This window comes from Lissotriton helveticus, chromosome 10 (genome assembly GCF_964261635.1).
Source record: "Lissotriton helveticus chromosome 10, aLisHel1.1, whole genome shotgun sequence".
Taxonomy (NCBI): Eukaryota; Metazoa; Chordata; class Amphibia; order Caudata; family Salamandridae; genus Lissotriton; species Lissotriton helveticus.
Window position 1 is genome coordinate 1,035,307,948 of NC_136071.1, and position 19,504 is coordinate 1,035,327,451.

Genomic DNA, 19,504 nt, shown 5'->3' on the forward strand with positions numbered 1-19,504 from the left:
CCTGCATGATGCTGCTAAGAATGCTGCGAAAAATCCTCCCTATGTTACCTGTGCTGGCGAGGCCTGAGGTAGTGCGCAGTATCATACTCAGTAGGTTAGACTACTGTAACACACTACTTCTAGGAGGCCCCAGTTCTCTGATAAGACAATTGCAGCGGATCCAGAATATGGCAGCCAAACTGGCTCCGTCACGTGCGCCTTCTGCATCATCATCTTTGGCACTTAGGGACCTTCATTGGCTGCCTATTCATCAGCGGATCTGCTTCAAGGCTTCCTGCATGGTCTTCAGAGCACTTCACGGATTGGGACCTGTTGTTCTTCAGAATAAATTTAAATGGTACTCGGCAGCTAGGCCCTTACTTCGCTCCTCTGTCTTTTTGGTTGTGGTCCCTCGCATTCAGAAGATACGAATGGGCGGCCGTTCCTTCAGCTTTACTGCCGCTAAATTGTGGAATGCTCTTCCACTCTCTTTAAGGAAGATGAGTGAGCGGACTCCTTTTAAAAAGGGTCTGAAGTCCCACCTCTTTCCTAGGGCTGTGTGATCCTCCTCTGCTTGTGCCGTAATGTTGGAGTCAAAGCGCCGGGATACCCTAAGGGTGATAGTTCACGCTATACAAGTATGCCATACATACATACATACATACATTTGAAGGGCAGAGAACAGGATGCCAAGTTGATTCCAGCGTTTCCACAGTCTGGTTGCTGAAGGCCTTGCTTTGTTCCACCAGAATTCTGTCTTTGGGTTTTACAGACAACATTTGGCCCACACTTCAAAGTAAGGGAAAGAGGATGCCAAAAGAATCCTTGGATATCCACTGTCTTTTTGTTGGAAAACTCCACTTTTGTTCTACCAGACTTCAGTCGCTGGGATTTTTGAGGGTAGAGTGGGAGCCGCAAAACAAGATTTTGGTGTTAGATGTGGGAGGACGCTAGGACTATGATAGTACGCGACAGACAAACAGACAGACAGACAGACAGACACACACAGACATACAGACCTCACAACCCAAGTTTATTTTGAATGAAAACGTATACCATCTTGAAAATGACCAAAGTGTTTAGGGGTGGCCCCAGGAACCTTTATCCTACTGGTTAGGTCATACCCCGGAGTCATTCCCACCCACTAGCTAATGCCAGCATAAAGATGGCATCTCCAGGAACCCACTACAGAACACTCTTGGAAGACTTTTACAATCTTGAAAACGACCAAAGTGTCTAGGGGTGGCCCCAAGAACCTATATCTTACTGGTTAGGTCATACCCAGGAGTCATTCCCACCCACTAGCTAGTGCCAGCATGAATTTGGCATCTCCAGGAACCCACTACAGAACACTCTTGGAAGATCAGAAGAGGAATGAACCTTCTGTCTGAGCCCTTCAGGACTGAACCTGCTCTCGCTTGGACAATAAAACCCCACAAAAAAGTGGCCTTCAAGGGTCACAAGTCTCATGATCTGTTCAAGCAGGGATACAAAAAGCTACAAGAGGTCTTTCCTGTAACTGCCAGGCTGACTAGTTGCAGCTGGACCGAGGCAAGACCCTACTGTTGCCCTCTGTCTGACACCCTGTGACTCTCCAAGTGTCACCCTTTACGTTCTTTGGGGCTTTAAATTCCTGTGGTGGTTTGAGACATAAAGAACTATATTCAGAAGGTAAAATCTTTGACCAGGACAAACCTGGTTGGTGTTTCTGACCCGGGCTCCACTGCGCTCAGTATCAAATTACACCGGGTCTGGGTCTACCACGACCACTATCATTGGCACTTAATTCATTTTGGCAGTATTCCAACATATTTAAAATAATTCATATTTCTGGATCCCCTTGTTGGATTTTTGTCATTTTTGTGTCCCTTTCGTTATTAAATTTTACTCTATTTTTCTAATTATGTTTGGGATTTTTTTGTTTTGCATTTTGACTTGACTACTGTTTTGGAACGATAGAAATACTTCACACATTACCTCCATGTTAAGCCTGCATGCTCTGTCCACCAGCTCGTGTTGAGCCTGAAAAGGGTACACCCTGACAAGGGTTATGATTGTTCCTGGAGGTGGGTAGTCACCCACACCAAATAACAATCCAATTTCCTACAGTGACACATTGAGAAGGCACATGTAGCTTCCATGCTGCAAGTGTGAAATTTGAGGTAAACAGTGAACTTAAGAGGGAGCTAGACAGTCACAACAGACTAGGTAACTGTGTTTATTCAAATAATCACTAACATTACAGGGTTTCAAATGTTTTCATGACAATAGTTACCTGCACCACGGATACAGAAGGATGCATCTCATTACATTCGTTTTTGTTTTTACAGCTGCTTGCCCAAATAGAGTAGGTCTGAAAAAAGATAATATGATAATCACCAGTCTGAAACCATGTGAACAATTACACTGATATTTAACTAGAAAGTGGGACACTCAATAGTATGGAATGTAGCAATTAACAATTAAAGATAAGACATGCCCTTCATGATAATTAAGAAGCTCCTTTACATTGGTTTATGATGTTCATGGTTGTTCAAGATGAAAGAGTTACTTGTCACATTACAATACATCTTCCCACAAGAAATTCGGTCACTGAAGACATCTACTTTCCAAGCAAAACATCTTTAGATTATGCCATTGCACCCTACTCTACCTGCCATTGCTTCTTGCTCTCACATGAAAGTTAGGTTGACATGTACAGGCTGTCCAAACTAGATTTAGATTGTATTTTCTTGTACTGCCAGTCGTCTTGCACAAAAATCAAAAACAAAATCTGAATAAAAAGACTGTTTATGTCAGATGAGATCTTCAATCTTTGTTGGAAACAAAATTAATGAGGGAAGACAGAGAAAGTGAGGAGACGGGACTAGAAGCAGCGAACAGTGTGACAGTGCAACATAGTTGATGGTGTCCAGTGATTACATGCCACTTCTGAGACCAGGTTTTGACCCTGTAACTTGGGATTGATTGTTGTTCACATGGCAACTATGTCATGAGTGGGTGCATGATGCTGAGTCACAGTACTGAAGATTCCTTCTAGAGTAACTGTTTTATGAGGACCTCGATCAACATGCTAATTGAGGTCAATGTCCTTATTTCAATTGAGTGGGTATTCCAGAGCGGAAGAGTAAAGTGCTTGACTTGTGGAAATGCAATTTATGATTTAATAGTAGCTTTGCGGTTTTTGGAGCTGAGATCAATGTCAGCAGACAGGTCTAAGTACATACCATACTGTATGACTTGACATAGGGCTGAGTGTTAAGAATCGATTTAAAGGGTAAAGATTTTTCATAGGACTCTATATTTAGCTGCGGGCCATCTGCCCTGTGCCAACAACAAGAGGTGCAATTGGTGAGGTAAAGATGGGAAAATGATATTAATTGCAAACCATGTGGGAGCCCTCTGCCTGCAGGCTGTAACATGAGTATCCATTGCCTAGAAATAAACTATTGATCGAGAACGTGAGTGGAATGAGAGGTGGGGATAAAAGTAAAGCCAGGCAAACTTACACCTTGGGTGACAATTAATTAATTCAATGTACATGTGGGTCTCTTACAGACACCAGATGTTCCTAGCCAGTACAAATAAGGCTAAGAATTTAGGAAGAAATAGGGATAGATAAAGGCGATGGCATCAGCAACTTAAGTGTGCAGGACTTCTTTTAAGGAGCTATCGTGAGAGTTGTGACTGGTTGTACAGACAGGAAGACTGCTGTGAGAAGATGATGCCTTGTGAGTAAGGAAACATGTCATGTCATGTCAAACGTTCTTATATAGCGCAGCTTATCACCGTAAGGTCTCAAGGCGCTTGAAACCCTAGTATTAGTACTGAAAAGAGCACAAAGGTTGTAATGGAGGATACCCTCACTGAACAGCTTGGTACAGAAAGCTCTATAACAAAAGGTGGGTGATCTTTTCTCAAGCAATAACTGCCAATATTGATAAAGGCTCAGACCGGAGCTCTAGTACAAGGAATATTTAACGGAACTTTGATGAGTGATGTAGGATAGGATGTATGACGTTTCAACGCATGCTTTTACAACGCATGCCATTACGAAGCAGGTTTTACAACGCAAGTCGTTACAACAACTTGCGTTTGGGGGCGCTGGATAGTGAATAGTTTAATTTACTATTCCAACTCCAGTCCCTGTGGATAGTAGGGAAGGTGTTGGATAGTAATTAAACTATTCCCTATCCTAGAGCGCCCCCAGCGCAATGCGTTGTAATAACTTGCGTTGTAAAACGATGTTCCCCGTAGGATAACACCTGTGTTAACAGAGGCAACAAAACGGTCCTTTCTTGGCATCACTATTTCCTATAAGGCCTATTGCTGGGTCTGTAAGTGTCTGGATGAGGCAGAAGGCTTAGAGGCCTTAGAATGCTGTTTTGTGAATATTTATTTATTTATTAAGGAGTTTTATATGGCGCTAGACTGACCCGAGGGTATCGGAGGGCTTCACAACAGTTTTTTAGCAAGATTCATATAATAAAGCAGTATTCTACATATAGGTTCGGAAGTCCAAGTGTGCTGAGCAGCATTGAGGTAGTCCGCGAGTCCTGAGATAACCTCAGAAAGTGCAAGTTGTCTTGGGGTTGAACCACTTGAGGTGGAGGGGTTAGGGGGGGGGATTTGGAAGGAGAAATTAGGGGTCAAATAGCAGGGAGGAGGCAAGTCTTAGAGCTACAATGTTTGGGAGAGACGACAAGCAGGGATTTGTCTTTAGATGGCGGCTATCTATTCGGGAGGGAGCGGTTGAGGAAAAGGATTTTTAGGTGTTTTTTTTTTTTTTTAAAGACGAGATAGTTCAGATACCGACTGGGATGGCATTCCAGATTTTGGGCACGTTTCCGGCGAAGGACCGTGCGGCAGTTTTTCGTTTGCGTGTTTTCATAGGGATAAGTAGTAGGGTGCTAGAGCTCTTGAGGTTCCTTGTCTGACCAGCCCTCTTGAGTTTAGCAGCCAAATACTCACTAAGAAGAGAAAAGGAGACACTTTGCTGAGCACAACCATCTTTACTTTTGGGAGAATGGCAGTTGCGATATAGAGGATGGTTGCAGGATGGAATTGAGGGCAGCCCAATTCCCCACTTTTTTTTTTCCAACTGTTTCTGTACCATTTCCATCTAGACAAAATACACAAGGTTTCCTGCTAGAGCAACCCCCTTGAGGTTGTATCTGGACTCCTGCACAGAGGCAGTGGCCACACAATTGTGATGATGTTATGTTGGCATGCACTGCTTCTGACCTTGCCTACGTGGAAGGCACATGATGCACTGAAGCAGTCTCTAGCCCTTCCCATAGTTCAGGAATGGAGTGCCTCAAGAAGCTACATTTGCAAGGGGAGGTGGAGTATTTCCATAATGTCCACACTCCATCTGTCTCAACTATTTCTTGGGGAAACAGCCTTTACAACAAGGTAAATACATAGCATGCATTTGCCTCGCATTTTTTTACAGTGATTATGCAATTTCATCGCATACCAATACCTCGAATTTAAGGTAAGTTGGGAATACATTATTTTTAAATATAAAAACAATGCGTGGTATTGGCATGCGATGTAAATGCATAATCACGGTAAAAACATGCACACTAAAAAATGCGAGGCAAATGCATGCGATGTATTTACCAGCGTTGTACCGTCGTACAACCGTTTCTTGGGATGTTCTTCATGGACCTTGTTGCTGCTTTTGGAGTGGTCTAGCACATGGCTGGCTTAAGAGCTATATGTTGCAAGAGAGGCATGTGTGGTCCAGAGGACTCCTTTGTGTCTGGGGACTAACACTCTGTTGTCGTGAGTCAAAACACTATCAGCTTCCCTTCACTGGTTCAACAAATCACAATAGTGAACAGCTGCTGACTTACTGCCTTTAATAACCTTTGCTTTATGGTTATAGTAACTCATCTGACAAGTTAAAGATATGCCGTGTAGATTGGCAAGGTATATTTTTTGTTTCAGCCAGTTTTCTGTGTTGGAAGTCAGGACTACAAACTGTAAAGGTCTGCAAACTAGGTACAAAGAATTTCAGTAGTGGGGTTGGACTGCAAGACCCCACTCAGCAGTGCTGCATTTACAATCAGGTAAATATCGTAAAGAGTACGCTTGGACACTGCGTGAACGAGTCAAACGTTCAAAAAGTGTATTGCTCTGATGTGTTTTCAATTTCAGAAGTTCGGTCATTGATTAGTGTTCATGAACAAAATATAATATTTATGTACAGGGGACCACTGGCACTGGTTTAACAATGTTTTTTGAAACAGTACCTTTTCAATCTGTGTTAGCTTTGTGGATATTTTACTATATGATTCAAATTTTAACTTAGAAGGTACATGCATTTATATATTTTGAGGTATTGCTGAAGTGCTGCATTTTTGCAACTCTTTCAGGACATTCACATCCTTACAGTAAGTGTGTTGCCTTAATTCTTCACCTGCCTTGTATCCTAACCCTACAACACATCTTTGAGGTGTGCCTTGACTGATCATCCAGTGACCCACCTAGTTCCTAGAATCCTACTTAGCAGTAACACCTACTCTCTTAACCTTGTTAGCCCATAGTTGTACCTGCAACTACCCAGGATGGAGAATAAGCCTAACAGGAGGAAAATTATTATACATTTATTTTATGTTCTCTCTTTCCTAGATCCTCCCTGGCAGCAGCAAATAATTCTGAGCTTATGAATAAGAGGGCCCGTGCTGGAGAACCTGTTGGTCTCATCTGGTGATGGCTGATGGATACATTTATCTCTACAACAGACACCACTACACAGCTTTATGATGAGAGTTTTCAAACAAAGTGTCAGTCAGTGGTATTATTTTGGTTGGACTTCAAAGAGGAATAAGAGTGGTGCAGTAAGACCGGACGGAAATCAATGACAAAAATATAGATGCTGTTCTAAATGCCTCAGATTAAAGGCAGAGAAAAACCACAAGACTTTCCATGTGCTAATTAGAAATCCATTCAATGAGAAGCTCTCACTAGAACATTAAACAATCACTATGTATAAACTGAGAAAAAGAGAAAGAATCACAAGTGGTCTCAAATAGGGAAACACTTATTCAATGGAGAAATGACATTCCACCCACATAGATTCAGAAACATTAATGCCTCCTTTTAGTTCAAAAGAAGCAGTTACTCGTAAAATAGGAAGCTTAGATCTCCGGCATACAGCAGAAGGGCTATAGATAGGCTCTGTGCCTTATATTCATATACGGTGCAGGGAAACACCCCCTCCACACCCCACATTTCACCCTCAGCAGAAGGCTGTCTTCCAGAAACTACAGACAGATCTTGGGTGTAGCAAATGTCTTGAGACTTTGAATTTCTAGGTACATTCTCCTCAATTAGAAGAAACTTCACATCTAGCATCTCTGCAGTGGATGGCTTAAAGTCAAGCAGCGTAATGACAAGTAGTCATCTGACAAGGAGGTGACAGCTCTTAGTTAACTAATACGTTAAACAGACACTATTGAATATGCTACTTACCAGTATGCATCTGTTCTTGGCATGTAGGGCTGCTAACATTCATATCTTAGCATTAGATCGCCGCCTAGTGTTGGGCTCGGATGATTGCACATTGTTGTCCTGGAAGAGTCTTCGAAGTATCCTGAGATAGGTGGCTCCTCCCCTGGACTACAGTGCGCATGGGCATCGGCTCCATCCCCAGATTGTTTTTCGCCATTGTGGCAGAAGATGGAGTGAAAAGTGTAAAGGATGTCCATGCTAATGAATAAATACAATAGTATATCTGCAGCTGCGACAGGCACCGGGGAGGAGGGCGGGCGATATGAATGTTAGCAGCCCTACATGCCAAGAACAGATGCATACTGGTAAGTAGCATATTCAGTTCGAGGCATGTGGGCTGCTAAATTCATATCTTAGCATAGAATACATAGCAGTCCCTCCATCAGCGGTGGTTGCCCGTGCCAGCTGCAGAAACCTGAAAAAGTGTCTTGAGAACAGCCTGTCCTACAGCTGCTTGCTGCTTGGAATGCACATCAACACAGTAGTGTTTTGTGAAGGTATGTGGTGTGACCCACGTGGCTGCTCTGCAAATATCCTCTAAAGGAATGTTCCCTAGGAAAGCCATGGATGCCCCCAGTTTGCGTGTGGAGTGCGCTCTGGGGGGTATTGTTAAAGTGCGCTTGGCTTTTTGATAACATATCTGGATGCACTTAACAATCCACCTGGCTATCCCTGCTTTGGAAATTGGGTTGCCTTTGTGTTGTGGTGCGAAGGCAACAAAGAGTTGTTTTGTCTTTCTAAAGGGTTGTGTTCTGTCTATGTAGTACATCAACGCCCTCCGTACATCTAAGGTATGGAGCATTCTTTCCGCCACCGTTTGCGGGTTTTGAAAGAATGCTGGTAAGTCAATAGTTTGGTTTAGATGAAACTGTGACACCACCTTCGGAAGGAATTTGGGGTTAGTGCGTAGCACTACCCTATTTGGATGAATTTGAATGAATGGCTCTTGGATTGTGAGCGCCTGCAGCTCACTGACACGCCTCAGAGACGTAATAGCTATAAGGAAAGCTACTTTCCACGTAAGGAACTGGAGTTCACACGAGTGCAGTGGCTCAAATGGTGGTCCCATCAGTCTGGTGAGGACGACATTGAGGTTCCACACTGGAGCTGGCGGTGCCCTTGGGGGAATGACTCTTTTCAGACCTTCAAGGAAGGCTTTAATGGCGGGCACTCTAAAGACAGAGAGGTGCTGCCTGTTCTGAAGATAAGCCGCTATGGCGGATAGATGTATCCGAATGGAAGTGTACGCCAGATTGCACTTGTAAAGATGCAACAGATAGCAGATGATGTTGGGGATAGATGCATCAAGCGGGTTGATGTCATTGGCTGTACAGTAGATGACAAAACGCTTCCACTTTGCAGCATAGCATGCTCTAGTAGTTGGTTTCCTCGCCTCCTTGATGATGCTCATGCATTCTGGAGGTAGGTTAAGGTACCCAAACTCTAGGACCTCAGGAGCCAGATCGCCAGGTTGAGCTGTTGCGGATCTGGATGCTGAATTTCTCCATGGTTCTGCGTCAAGAGACTGGGTGTGAGACGCAGTCTTTGATGCGGCACCACTGAGAGTTCGAGGAACGTGGTGTACCATGCTTGGCGCGCCCACGTTGGAGCAACTAGGATGAGAGTCATCTCGTGCTGCCTTAGCTTTCTTGCGACCAGCGGTATTAGAGGGGCTGGCGGAAAAGCGTACGCAAATTTGCCTGACCAGTTCATCCATATCGCATTCCCCTGCGACTGTGGGTGAGGGAACCTGGCGGCAAAGTGTTGGCATTTTGCGTTCTCTTTTGTGGCAAACAGGTCTATCTCCGGATGACCCCACTGCTGGAAGTACGGGTGGAGGACAGATGGGTGTAACTCCCACTCGTGCATTTGATGGCTGTACCTGCTGAGCAGATCCGCCATCTGATTGTCCTTTCCTGGGAGGTGTTCTGCCATGAGGAAAATGTTCCTCTGAATGGCCCACTTCCACATGCTCTGAGCCAGATGAGACAGCTGTGGCGAGTGGGTGCCTCCCTGCTTTTGAATGTAGTACATCGCGGTCATGTTGTCCGTCCGGACTAGCACGACCTTGTTGCACAGATGTACAATGAAGGACTTGAGCGCCATGAAGATTGCCATCAGTTCCAGATAGTTGATGTGCATCTTCTGTTGCTGCGTTGACCATAGTCCCTGCACTGTGTAAGTGAGCACATGAGCTCCCCATCCCTGGAGAGATGCGTCCGTTGTCAGGACAATCTGCGGCACAGGCTCTTGGAACAGTCGGCCCTTGCAAAGGTTGTGTGGAGTCCACCAATGCAGAGAGTCGTATGCCCGACTGGTAACCAACACTAGGTCTGTCAATTGTCCACGAGCCTGTGTCCACTGATTCGCTAAGCACTCCTGGAGCGGGCGCATGTGTAGCCGTGCGTGAGGGACTATGAAGATGCAGGAGGCCATCATGCCTATCAACTGCATGAACACTCTCGCTGGAAGCGAGTGTTGTGGCCTGAACCTTTGGATCAGGGCCTGCATGCTGTCTATCCTGACTTGGTTTGGCTGAGCCATGGCCGTCAGGGTGTTGATCGTTGCACCTAGGAACTGCCGGACATGTGCCGGCTGAAGATGCGATTTTGGGTAGTTTAGGGAGAAACCCAGATCGTGAAGAAGGTGAATTGTAGTTGACATGTCCGCGGCGCACTGCTGCTCTGACTTGGCTTGTACGAGCCAGTCGTCTAGGTAGGGGTAGACATGGATGTTCTGCCTCCTGAGGTGCGCCGCTACTGTCGCCAGACACTTGGTGAACACCCTCGGGGCTGTTGTGACTCCGAAGGGTAGGACCTTGAACTGGTAGTGCCTGCCTTGAATAGTGAACCTGAGGTATTTCCTGTGTGACGGGTGTAGTGGAATGTGGAAATACGCATCCTTGAGATCTAAGGTTGCTAAGAAGTCGTTTTGGTTTAGCAAGGGAAGAATCTGTTGCAGTGTAAGCATGTGGAAATGTTCCGATAGTATGTACAGGTTGAGGGGGCGTAGATCTAGAATGGGTCTGAGAGATCCGTCCTTCTTTGGAATAAGGAAGTACAGGGAATATACCCCTGTGCCTTCCTCTCCCACCGGCACTTGCTCGATTGCTCCCTTTTGCAGCATCACCACTACTTCCTGCTGCAATAAGAGCAAGTGCTCTGCGGACATAGGCCTTTGCCTTGGCGGGATGTTGGGTGGAGTGGACTTCAATTCTAGGCAATAACCATACTGGACTAGTTGTCGCACCCACCTGTCTGTGGTGATGTTTTTCCAGACGGGCAGGAACTGCTGCAGTCTCCCCCCGACAGGTGTTAGGTGGTCGGGGGGCAGTGACAGAGAGTCACTGTTTGCTTGGAGTAGAGGAGCGGGGGTTGTTGTTTCCTCTGCCGCGACCTCTGTTGCTGTTATTCCTGTAACCTCCCTTGTTCTGTTTCGTGAACGAGGATTGTGCCCCACCTTTTGAGAACTGGGATTGTTGACCCATTTGTCCTCTGGTGACCCCACGTGCACCTGAGCGACGAAAATTGCTGCCACGAAACTGTTGAGACTGCAGGGCCCCCATGGATTTAGCAGTTTCCGTGTCCTTTTTTATTTTCTCTAGGGTGGTGTCAACATCTGGACCAAACAGACTATCAGGATTGACCGGTTGATTAAGAATTGTTGTCTGAATATCCGGTTTAAAGCCTGAAATGCGTAGCCACGCCTGTCGTCTCAGCATAACGCTAGTGTTGACAGCCCTAGCAGCTGTATCTGCAGCGTCAAGCGCACACTTGATGGCTGCGTTTGAGATTAGCTTCCCTTCGTTAATGAGCAGTTGTGTAGCTTCTTGGAACTGTGGAGGCAGGTGTTGTACAACCTGTTCTAGGGTATCGTAGTGTGCCCTATCATAACGCGCCAAGAGCGCCTGTGTATTGGCGATGCGCCAAAAGTTTGATGCCTGTGCAGCTACTCTTTTGCCCCCTGCCTCTAGCACTTTGGACTCCTTATCCGGGGGAGGAGCTTCACCCGTTGTCTGGGAGTTGGCACGTTTCCTGGCATTGGCGACCACAAGAGAGTCCAGTGGCAATTGTCCCCGGATGTAGGCGGGGTCCGCAGGTGCAGGCCTGTACTTCTTTTCAATGCGAGGGTTGACCACTCTCGCTCTTGTAGGCTCCTTAAAAATGTCCCCAGCATGTTTGAGGACTCCTTTTAGCATAGGAAGTGTCTTTACTGTCCTTTCAGAGACTGAAAAGGTGTCGAAAAGGAAGTCTTCCTCAACCGGGTCGGCATGCATGTCCACATCATGATTGGCTGCCACCCTTTCAAGTAGTGCATGAAAGCCTGCTGAGTCCTCAGTCGGGGATGCACGTGCATTAAAGAGCTGCGGGTCCTGCCCCACACCCTGGGTGTTCTGGTCACCAGTGTCATCGTATGAATCCGGTTGTGCATCAGGTTCATCGATAGGGAAATTGTACTGCTCGTCCTCATCATACCCCTCACCCGCAGAGTGTTCTGGGGAGGGAGTAGGGCTCCGTCTTGGAGGAGGCTGGATTGGCTCCGTGAGGCCCGAGGCGTCAAGGGGCACCCTCTTCTTTTTCAGTGGGATGACATAGGAGTCCACTGGCTCCGAAGTGATTTTCCTCTTATAGAGGGTCAGCTTGCCTGTGTCAGCGTCGATGAAATGCTCTGAATCGTCTTCTGATTCGAGTACCCGACGTGGAAGCGGGCCAGCCGGCGAAGAAACTTGTTTCGGAGCCGATTTGGTTGAAAACGCTTTCGGCGCCTCCTTAGGTGGCAAAAGAAAGAGAAGTTTCCCAAAAGGCTTTGCCGGAGTGTCCTTTTGCGGCTGCGGCGATGGTATCGGAGCCGACGGGGCAAAGGCTTTCTCCCTGATTCTTTGCAGTGAGTCTGCAATGAGGGACGTCTCACTCACAGTGGGTTTCGTCGCTGACGAGGATGGTCTGATCGGTCCCTCGGATCCGACGTCCTTGTGGGCCTTGTGCTCTTTGGGCGCGGAACCCGTCTTCAGCGCCTCCGATTCCTGAGTCCGGGGCGCAGACTTCTTGTGTGTAGCCTCCTTGGAGCCGACTTTGGCGGGCTTGGACGGCGTCGTAGCCGCTGACCCGTGCCGACCATCTTTCTTGGAGGACCCCTCCTCAGGCGTCGGTTTCGATTTTGCAGCATCGGAATCGACGGACTTCTTCGGCTTCTGCGGACCGGAGGTCGACGGAGCCGATGGGGTAGCGGGCACCGTCTTTTTCACCGGCACGGCAGCCATCTTAGGGACACTCGAGTCCTTAAGTTTCGGTTTCGTTTTCGGGTCGGCCATTTTAGGTGTCGTCGATCCCGATGGTTTCAGTTTCGTTTTCGAAACAGTCTGCTCAGCAAGTGAGTCCGTAGCCGGGCCCGAAGGCGGGGCTGTGGCTTGCGGCAACGGGTCTTGGGTAAGGCCGACAGGCGATCCCGTGTCCCGGTCGGTATCTTCGTAACCTTCGGGGCAGAGCTCGTCCCCCGAGCTGTCTGCCGCGGCCCCATAAATCTCATCGTCGTCTCCTACCTCTTCGACGTATTGAAGGCCTTGACCCGCGACTCCGTCGTCGTCTCCCGGATCCGCCTCGACCTCCGTCTCTGGTGGGGAGATTTGTAGATGGTGACCCTGGACCTCTTCGTCCTGGTCGCCAAAGATGTTCTCCGGATCCGGGGCCGCTTGCTTAGCTTCCAAGCGCACCGCGCGCCGAAGCTTGAGAGTTTTCTTTGAGCGGAACTGCGCACACAATTTGCACTTTCCGTCGTCGTGGTCAGGCGAAAGGCACTTGTTACAGACGGGGTGTAGATCGATGTGTGGGTACTTGGACCCACAGAGCGGGCAGTACTTAAACGGGCTCCGCTCCATGTCCGAAAAGGCTTGCAGTCGTGTCGCGATGAGAAGGCCTCAAAGTTCAGAAAGCGAAGAAAACTCCGCTTATTCCGGCTCCAAGAGACGGAAGACTCGAGACCGTGCGCAGACAATACCGACGCAATAAAATCGAGGCCTTTTGGCCGCTAAAAGTTAGTTTTACTTGGTTCCGACAGTAAGACGTCGAGACCACATCCGAACCCAATGGCGGAAAAAAACAATCTGGGGATGGAGCCGATGCCCATGCGCACTGTAGTCCAGGGGAGGAGCCACCTATCTCAGGATACTTCGAAGACTCTTCCAGGACAACAATGTGCAATCATCCGAGCCCAACACTAGGCGGCGATCTAATGCTAAGATATGAATTTAGCAGCCCACATGCCTCGAACATAAAGGCTGTTTTAGCATTGCCAAATTGCAAACACATTTATTTTAATGTGTAACCCGTTGTGCCATTAGGAAAAGAGGAACACAGAATGACAAGAGATAACCGAAGAAATAATAAAAAAAATCCAAAGACAACAATTGCTAAATAATACAATGTTGAACCCAGTAATCAAAAAAATGAAAAACATAAGGAAAGAAGGAAGAATCACAGAAATTACAAACTAGAACAGGCATTGGCAAAGCCAATAGGTATGTCGTTGTTAATGCTAGTTGTTTCTGTAATCTTTTATTGTTGAGAAAGCTGATGAACCATCATCAATCTTGAAAAAATTATTAAAAGCAACAACAAAAAATATTTTGTCTCAAAAAGGACACACTGTTATTTCAGTCTCTGTCACTTAAAGGGAACTACTTTATGGTGGACACAATCCTTGCCCCATGCTGTAGTGGGGGGAAGAAAATGGATAACGAGGGCTGGCTGTTAGACCCTTTAAATAAATATATTGTACAATTGTAATTTTACGGAAATCAAAAAGTCTTGGCCAACGCCATACCTAAAAAATTAAAATGAGGCAGATTTTGACAGGAAAGTCTACTTGTAAAGGCAGGGAATTCCGAGATTCATTTTGCTGCGTGTAAAAGGCTAGGTTTTGAAGTGGCAAATCCTTTTTCTATGAAGACTTCTAATACTGACTGCATTTCTACCTTTTTACTTTTAAATGTCAAATTATTTTACATTTTTAATGTGATTTCATAAGTTTTAATAGGTCGTTTTGAGAATGTCAACTATTCTGCAAATTAGCAATAAAATGGATGAAACTATTAAGCACAAAATAAAGTAACATTGAAAAATTGAACTGCAAACTTAAATAAAAGACAGGCATAATATAAAGAAAGACAGCTGTGTAAGAAAAAATAAAACTTCAGACAGTCATATATACCCGAGGCTGTGCATTCAAAGCAGTTTACATGACTCGCCTCCTGACCGTATAGGAACATAGGAGAGCACTTAATTTCACTTACATCACTAAAGATTAGAGAAGGATTGCAGATGTCGACGATAGCTTTTTTCATTCAAAGCAGAGAAGCAGGTATTGCAGTACAAATGTGTACAATCTACCCTCGGTTTCTGAGAAGAATATCTGTGGTACCGGAACTGTATGTGACCTTGCCATGAATTCCCCAGGTCTACAGGGGCTTGAGTTAAGGACGGGATATGTGCCCATACGTTGTAGTTACGGTTAAACTGCGGGGTGGCCTGGTTAACAACAGCAATCCACATATAAAGTTGTGCAAATATTTAAAGATGTAAAATGAGCCAAATACTCACCAAAAAAGATAGCACAGAAAAAAATAATAAAATATTGGAAACATTGCTGGAGAACAGTGGCTCTCCTTTTCCTTCTGAAAGTATTTGACGTTTCTGCAAAGCCATGTATAAGAAAGCAAAGAGCATCCCATGGAACACGGCCTGCAATAGAAAGAAAGAAACATTACTCAATGGTAGGAAAACTGTACGGTTTGATTAAGATTGCAAGCAAGCACTTCACTATTGGAGATGGAAGATAGCACAGTAAAGTATACAACAAATATACAAATAAGGATTCACTGACAGGAGAGCAAATCCCTCTAAAAGTTAACAAGCAGTGGCAAAGCCAACAGGTCTACATTCTTGTTACAGGATGTATTAGGTAACACTTGTTTTATTTTGTGTTTTACCTCAGCTGTCTCAAAGAAAATCTCATAATGAAACAATACCTTGGGGCAAGGTTCCCGCTAGTATTTTTTTCCTTCGAGAGGCAATGAAGGTCCTCTGTGCACTACAGCCAAGGCCATGTGCGCCTGCACCTCCCTTGTGTTGCTTGCCCACCTGCTCTCCTCCCGCTGTATTTTTATATGTGTGTATTTTTAAAGTAAGTTTCTTTATTTTTCTTATTTAGGGGAGACGCCCCCACCAACACCCCCAGTTTTTTGTTGAATTATACATTTTTGTAATCTTTATTGGGAGGGAAACCCCACACCCCCCTTTTTTAATAACCTTTACCACCCAATACCCTTACACACCCCGGAACCCTAAAGCCCCATAGCCCTAAAATACCCTTAGGACCCATATCAACCACTAAACCCTACAAATAACCTTATGACCCATAACTTTACCCACTCCGAAATCATAAAAAGACCTGTACCACCCTACATCCCTAAACCCTAAAAATGCCCTTTCCATGGCTTAAAGATAAAAAAAACGCTATGACGCGGTCAGCGCTAGCTGAGTCCTAGCCCCTTTTTTCCTTTACTTTAAGCCTGGGCTGCTGTGTAGCATATCTAATAAAACATTGACAAAGCCAATAGATCTTGCATATCCGAAACGTATTGGCGTTGCCAATGGTTATTACTGTAGTCATGCATGTGTCTTCAGGCTTGGACTGGGCAGCCAGTAGCCTCCAGTAGTGAATGAGACAGCTAAACAAGTGTCCCAATTTTGCAAATTAGGGCAGGTTTGAAATTGTAAAGACATACTGTTTGTGTTTTACGAGGTATGGGACACTCCATGCATTGGTGTTTACTGTAGGCAGTGCTTGTAATAATACGAGAGGAATCAACAGTAAAAACGGCCCACCAGCCCATAAACCAGGCCACAAACAGCTAACAATAAAGGCCTGTAACACCAGCGTGATGTCCCTACTGCAGTGCTTAATTTGAGGCAGTGGTTTCCGCTACTCAGCAGAGGCACTTAATCATCAACACCAGCGATTTCCCAGTAAAGGGCGCACTCATTTACCGGGAGATTACGTGATTTGCCCAGAATCACAGGATGTTGAGCCGACGCATGGGCTCAACCCTGGTTCCCCAGGAATGAAGTTGGCAGCTCTGGACATTACGCCACACACTCTCCCCACTTTCATGGTTAGTAGTTTGTTGTGTTTTAGGTGGCACCAACAGGAGAAATGGGCTGGTGCAAGCTGCCTCATAATGAGAGCCAAAGCACTTATCTTTTTACAAATTAACCACTGTATACCAGTGAACCTGTGTTTCCCCAGCAGCTTGTTGCCATGTTAATGCACTTAACACCTCGTCAAGTCCTTTGACGCAGAGGGATAGAGCAAAAGGGATTGTAAAGGTGTTAAATGCATTAGCATATTTACTTAAGGAGCTGCCTTGTCACACTGCCAGCCTGAGGGGCCCCATCAGAATACTGATGGGACCCCTGCAGGATCTCTTTTCAACTGGTGTTAGAAATGAGGTTACTGGTTGGCTAGGGTATGCACCTAAGCCAGGCGGAACTGACCAATCTAGTCAGGGTAAAGGAGTTACACACCCAACAAAACCCCTGCTCACCCCTTTGATAGCTTGACAGGGCAGTCAGGCGTATCCCAGAGGCAATGTGTAAAGCGTTTGCGCAAAACGCACACACCAGTGACACACTAGGCACGCTACAATAGAGATTCCACACAAGGTTATATAAAAATATATCATATATTGTATATAAAACACATTGACCACAATCACAAAAAACACTTTGCCACTAAACAGATGTCATAACAATACATAGATTATAAATCACTTTGCCATAAGGCAATTGTTATAACACATGTAGTGCACTGAAGCAATACTTAAAAGTTGCACATGTCATAAGAATCATCATGAAAACATGCATGCATAACATCAAAGTTCGTGCAATAAAGCCACCACTTCTAGTATAGCACCGGTCATGAAAACATCATGAAAAACCATTACTGTACATAAATTGCCACTCCTGCAGCAAGACACGGTTTTAAATGTTATACCTCCATTTCAGGATTCTCTAACTTCCTGGAGCGGGTGGCCTCCGTCAAGGTCTTCCCCGCGATGCCTGTAAGAGCAATGGCCCCAAGAGTGGCAGCTGCCCACAGACACGTGGCGCAGTCATCGAGACAAATGCGTGGGGGGGGGGGGGGGAGCCACACTGCTCAGGCCAATGGGGCCAGCCGTGCCCTGTAATGCCTACATAAGAAAAAAACAATGCCCTGCATGGTGGGGGGAGGGGGGGCAGACATGTCCAGCCACCATCGGCAGGGAGACCTCGCTGGATCCCCCACAGGCAGAATAGCCTCAATTGCAGCTGCCGGCGAGTGCAGTGCTGATCGGGCGGGAGGCACTGCTCCTCTCCGTGGTGCATGGTCACTTCGGTCATTTGCGGCTGGGAAAGCTATAGATGACAACGTGTTCCAGTCTTCTTCCTGGCGGTGACTCCGGGTGGCCACGTTGGTCTCCTGTCAACGCTGGTGACTCCTTCCCACGGACGAGCGGCTGATCTCTACTTCTCCTCCTCTCTTGGGTTCCTGCCACAGCGGGTGTTGTTCAACCCAGAACGTGGGCTCTTGAGCTCGATGGCGAAGCCCCGAAAACACAGGCCTTTGGCAATTAAGGCCCCAGGTGATCCTTTTCGCCACAGAAAAGGCACACTGTAAACTTCCAATAAAGTAAAAGCCCCAGGAAATTTTAAATACGCACAATCTTCCATGCGCTAGATCTCTTATTAGGTGGAAAACACCAGCGCTCACCACGTGCTGTTTTGCCAATTGGTGAAAGAACAGTCCAGTCCCAGAAAGGAGCATCCACTGCAGGTTGTCCCACCCCCACTGAAGTCAGGGGCAGCGCTCCACACACAGCTCTCAGTCCTCCTTCCAGGCAGTTTACTCTTAGACCCAGCGAGGAGCTTTCCTGAAGTCTTTTATCACCATGAGACTTCCAACAGGAGGCAATCACACACAAGCCCTTGGAAATTATTCACAAGCAGGAGACCACAGCAGCACAAAAAGAGTTAGTCAATTTCCTTCATCACAGACACAAGCAGCAACTGCAGGCCAACCCATCCCTCACACAGAAAAGGTAGCACTCCTCACACAGTTCTTCGCCTCTTCTTCTTGGCAGGGTCCTCTTGTTTCTTGAAGTAATCTAAAGTCCTGGGGTTTAAGGTCTTATACTTATACCCCATGTTATCATTGTTCTCCTTGTGGCAGAGTCTCTGAGCTCAGTCCAAACCAGTTCTGTCCTCCATGGTCCAGCATGAGCATAGGGGGTGGAGACAGCATTGTGCAAATGAGACACAGCCTATTCAGGTGCTAGTCAAACTCCTCCTACCACTATAAATGCAGACCAGGTCTATTCATCCAAGCGATGAGACACCCAGGCAAGGCAGGACACACCTCAACCCCTCTTGTGACTGTCTAGAGTGAACGTACATCCCCAGCTCCTGTCACTCCAAAACCAGGCACTGAATACACAGTCAGAGGCACACAGAATGGTAAAGCAAGAAAATGACCACTTTCTAAAAGTGGCATTTTCAAACACACAATTTGAAAACCACCTTTACCAAAAGGTGCGTTAATAAATTATGAGTTCAGAGAGCCTAAACTCAATCTTTCTATCTTGTCCCAATTGAAAGTTACAACATGGAACAGTCCAGCCCGAACTGCCAAGCCAGGTCCTCCCTGGACTGGAAACAAGCATCCAAGGACCGGTTTCGGGCTTTCAGCCCTCTTCAGCCTGGATAGCTTGATTCCAGTGGCATGGAGAGCACGGGACTCACATCTGAGCATACCCGTCCCACTCGGGGTGACTAATGCAAAAACAACTTAAGGGGCAGGTTGTTCAATTGGTTTCTATGTAGCACAATATATTATCTGTTTAGCCCTGAAGCCATTTATCCACATAGCATATCTGTGCGGCCTCATGACAGTGTCGTATGTCATGCAAACC

At 46.2% G+C, this 19,504-nt stretch overlaps 1 protein-coding gene across 1 annotated transcript in view; it reads right to left on the bottom strand.

Moving 5' to 3' along the window:
- The window catches only part of CASD1 (CAS1 domain sialic acid O acetyltransferase 1), a 256,795-nt gene that overhangs the window by 55,897 nt on the left and 181,394 nt on the right, over window positions 1-19,504 (bottom strand). The window contains exons 15-16 of the mRNA XM_078663740.1: window positions 15,096-15,236; window positions 2,255-2,332 (exon numbers count right to left, since the gene is read on the bottom strand). Of these exons, the coding sequence (XP_078519866.1) occupies window positions 2,255-2,332; window positions 15,096-15,236 (219 nt within the window). The remainder of the gene's footprint in view (window positions 1-2,254; window positions 2,333-15,095; window positions 15,237-19,504) is intronic.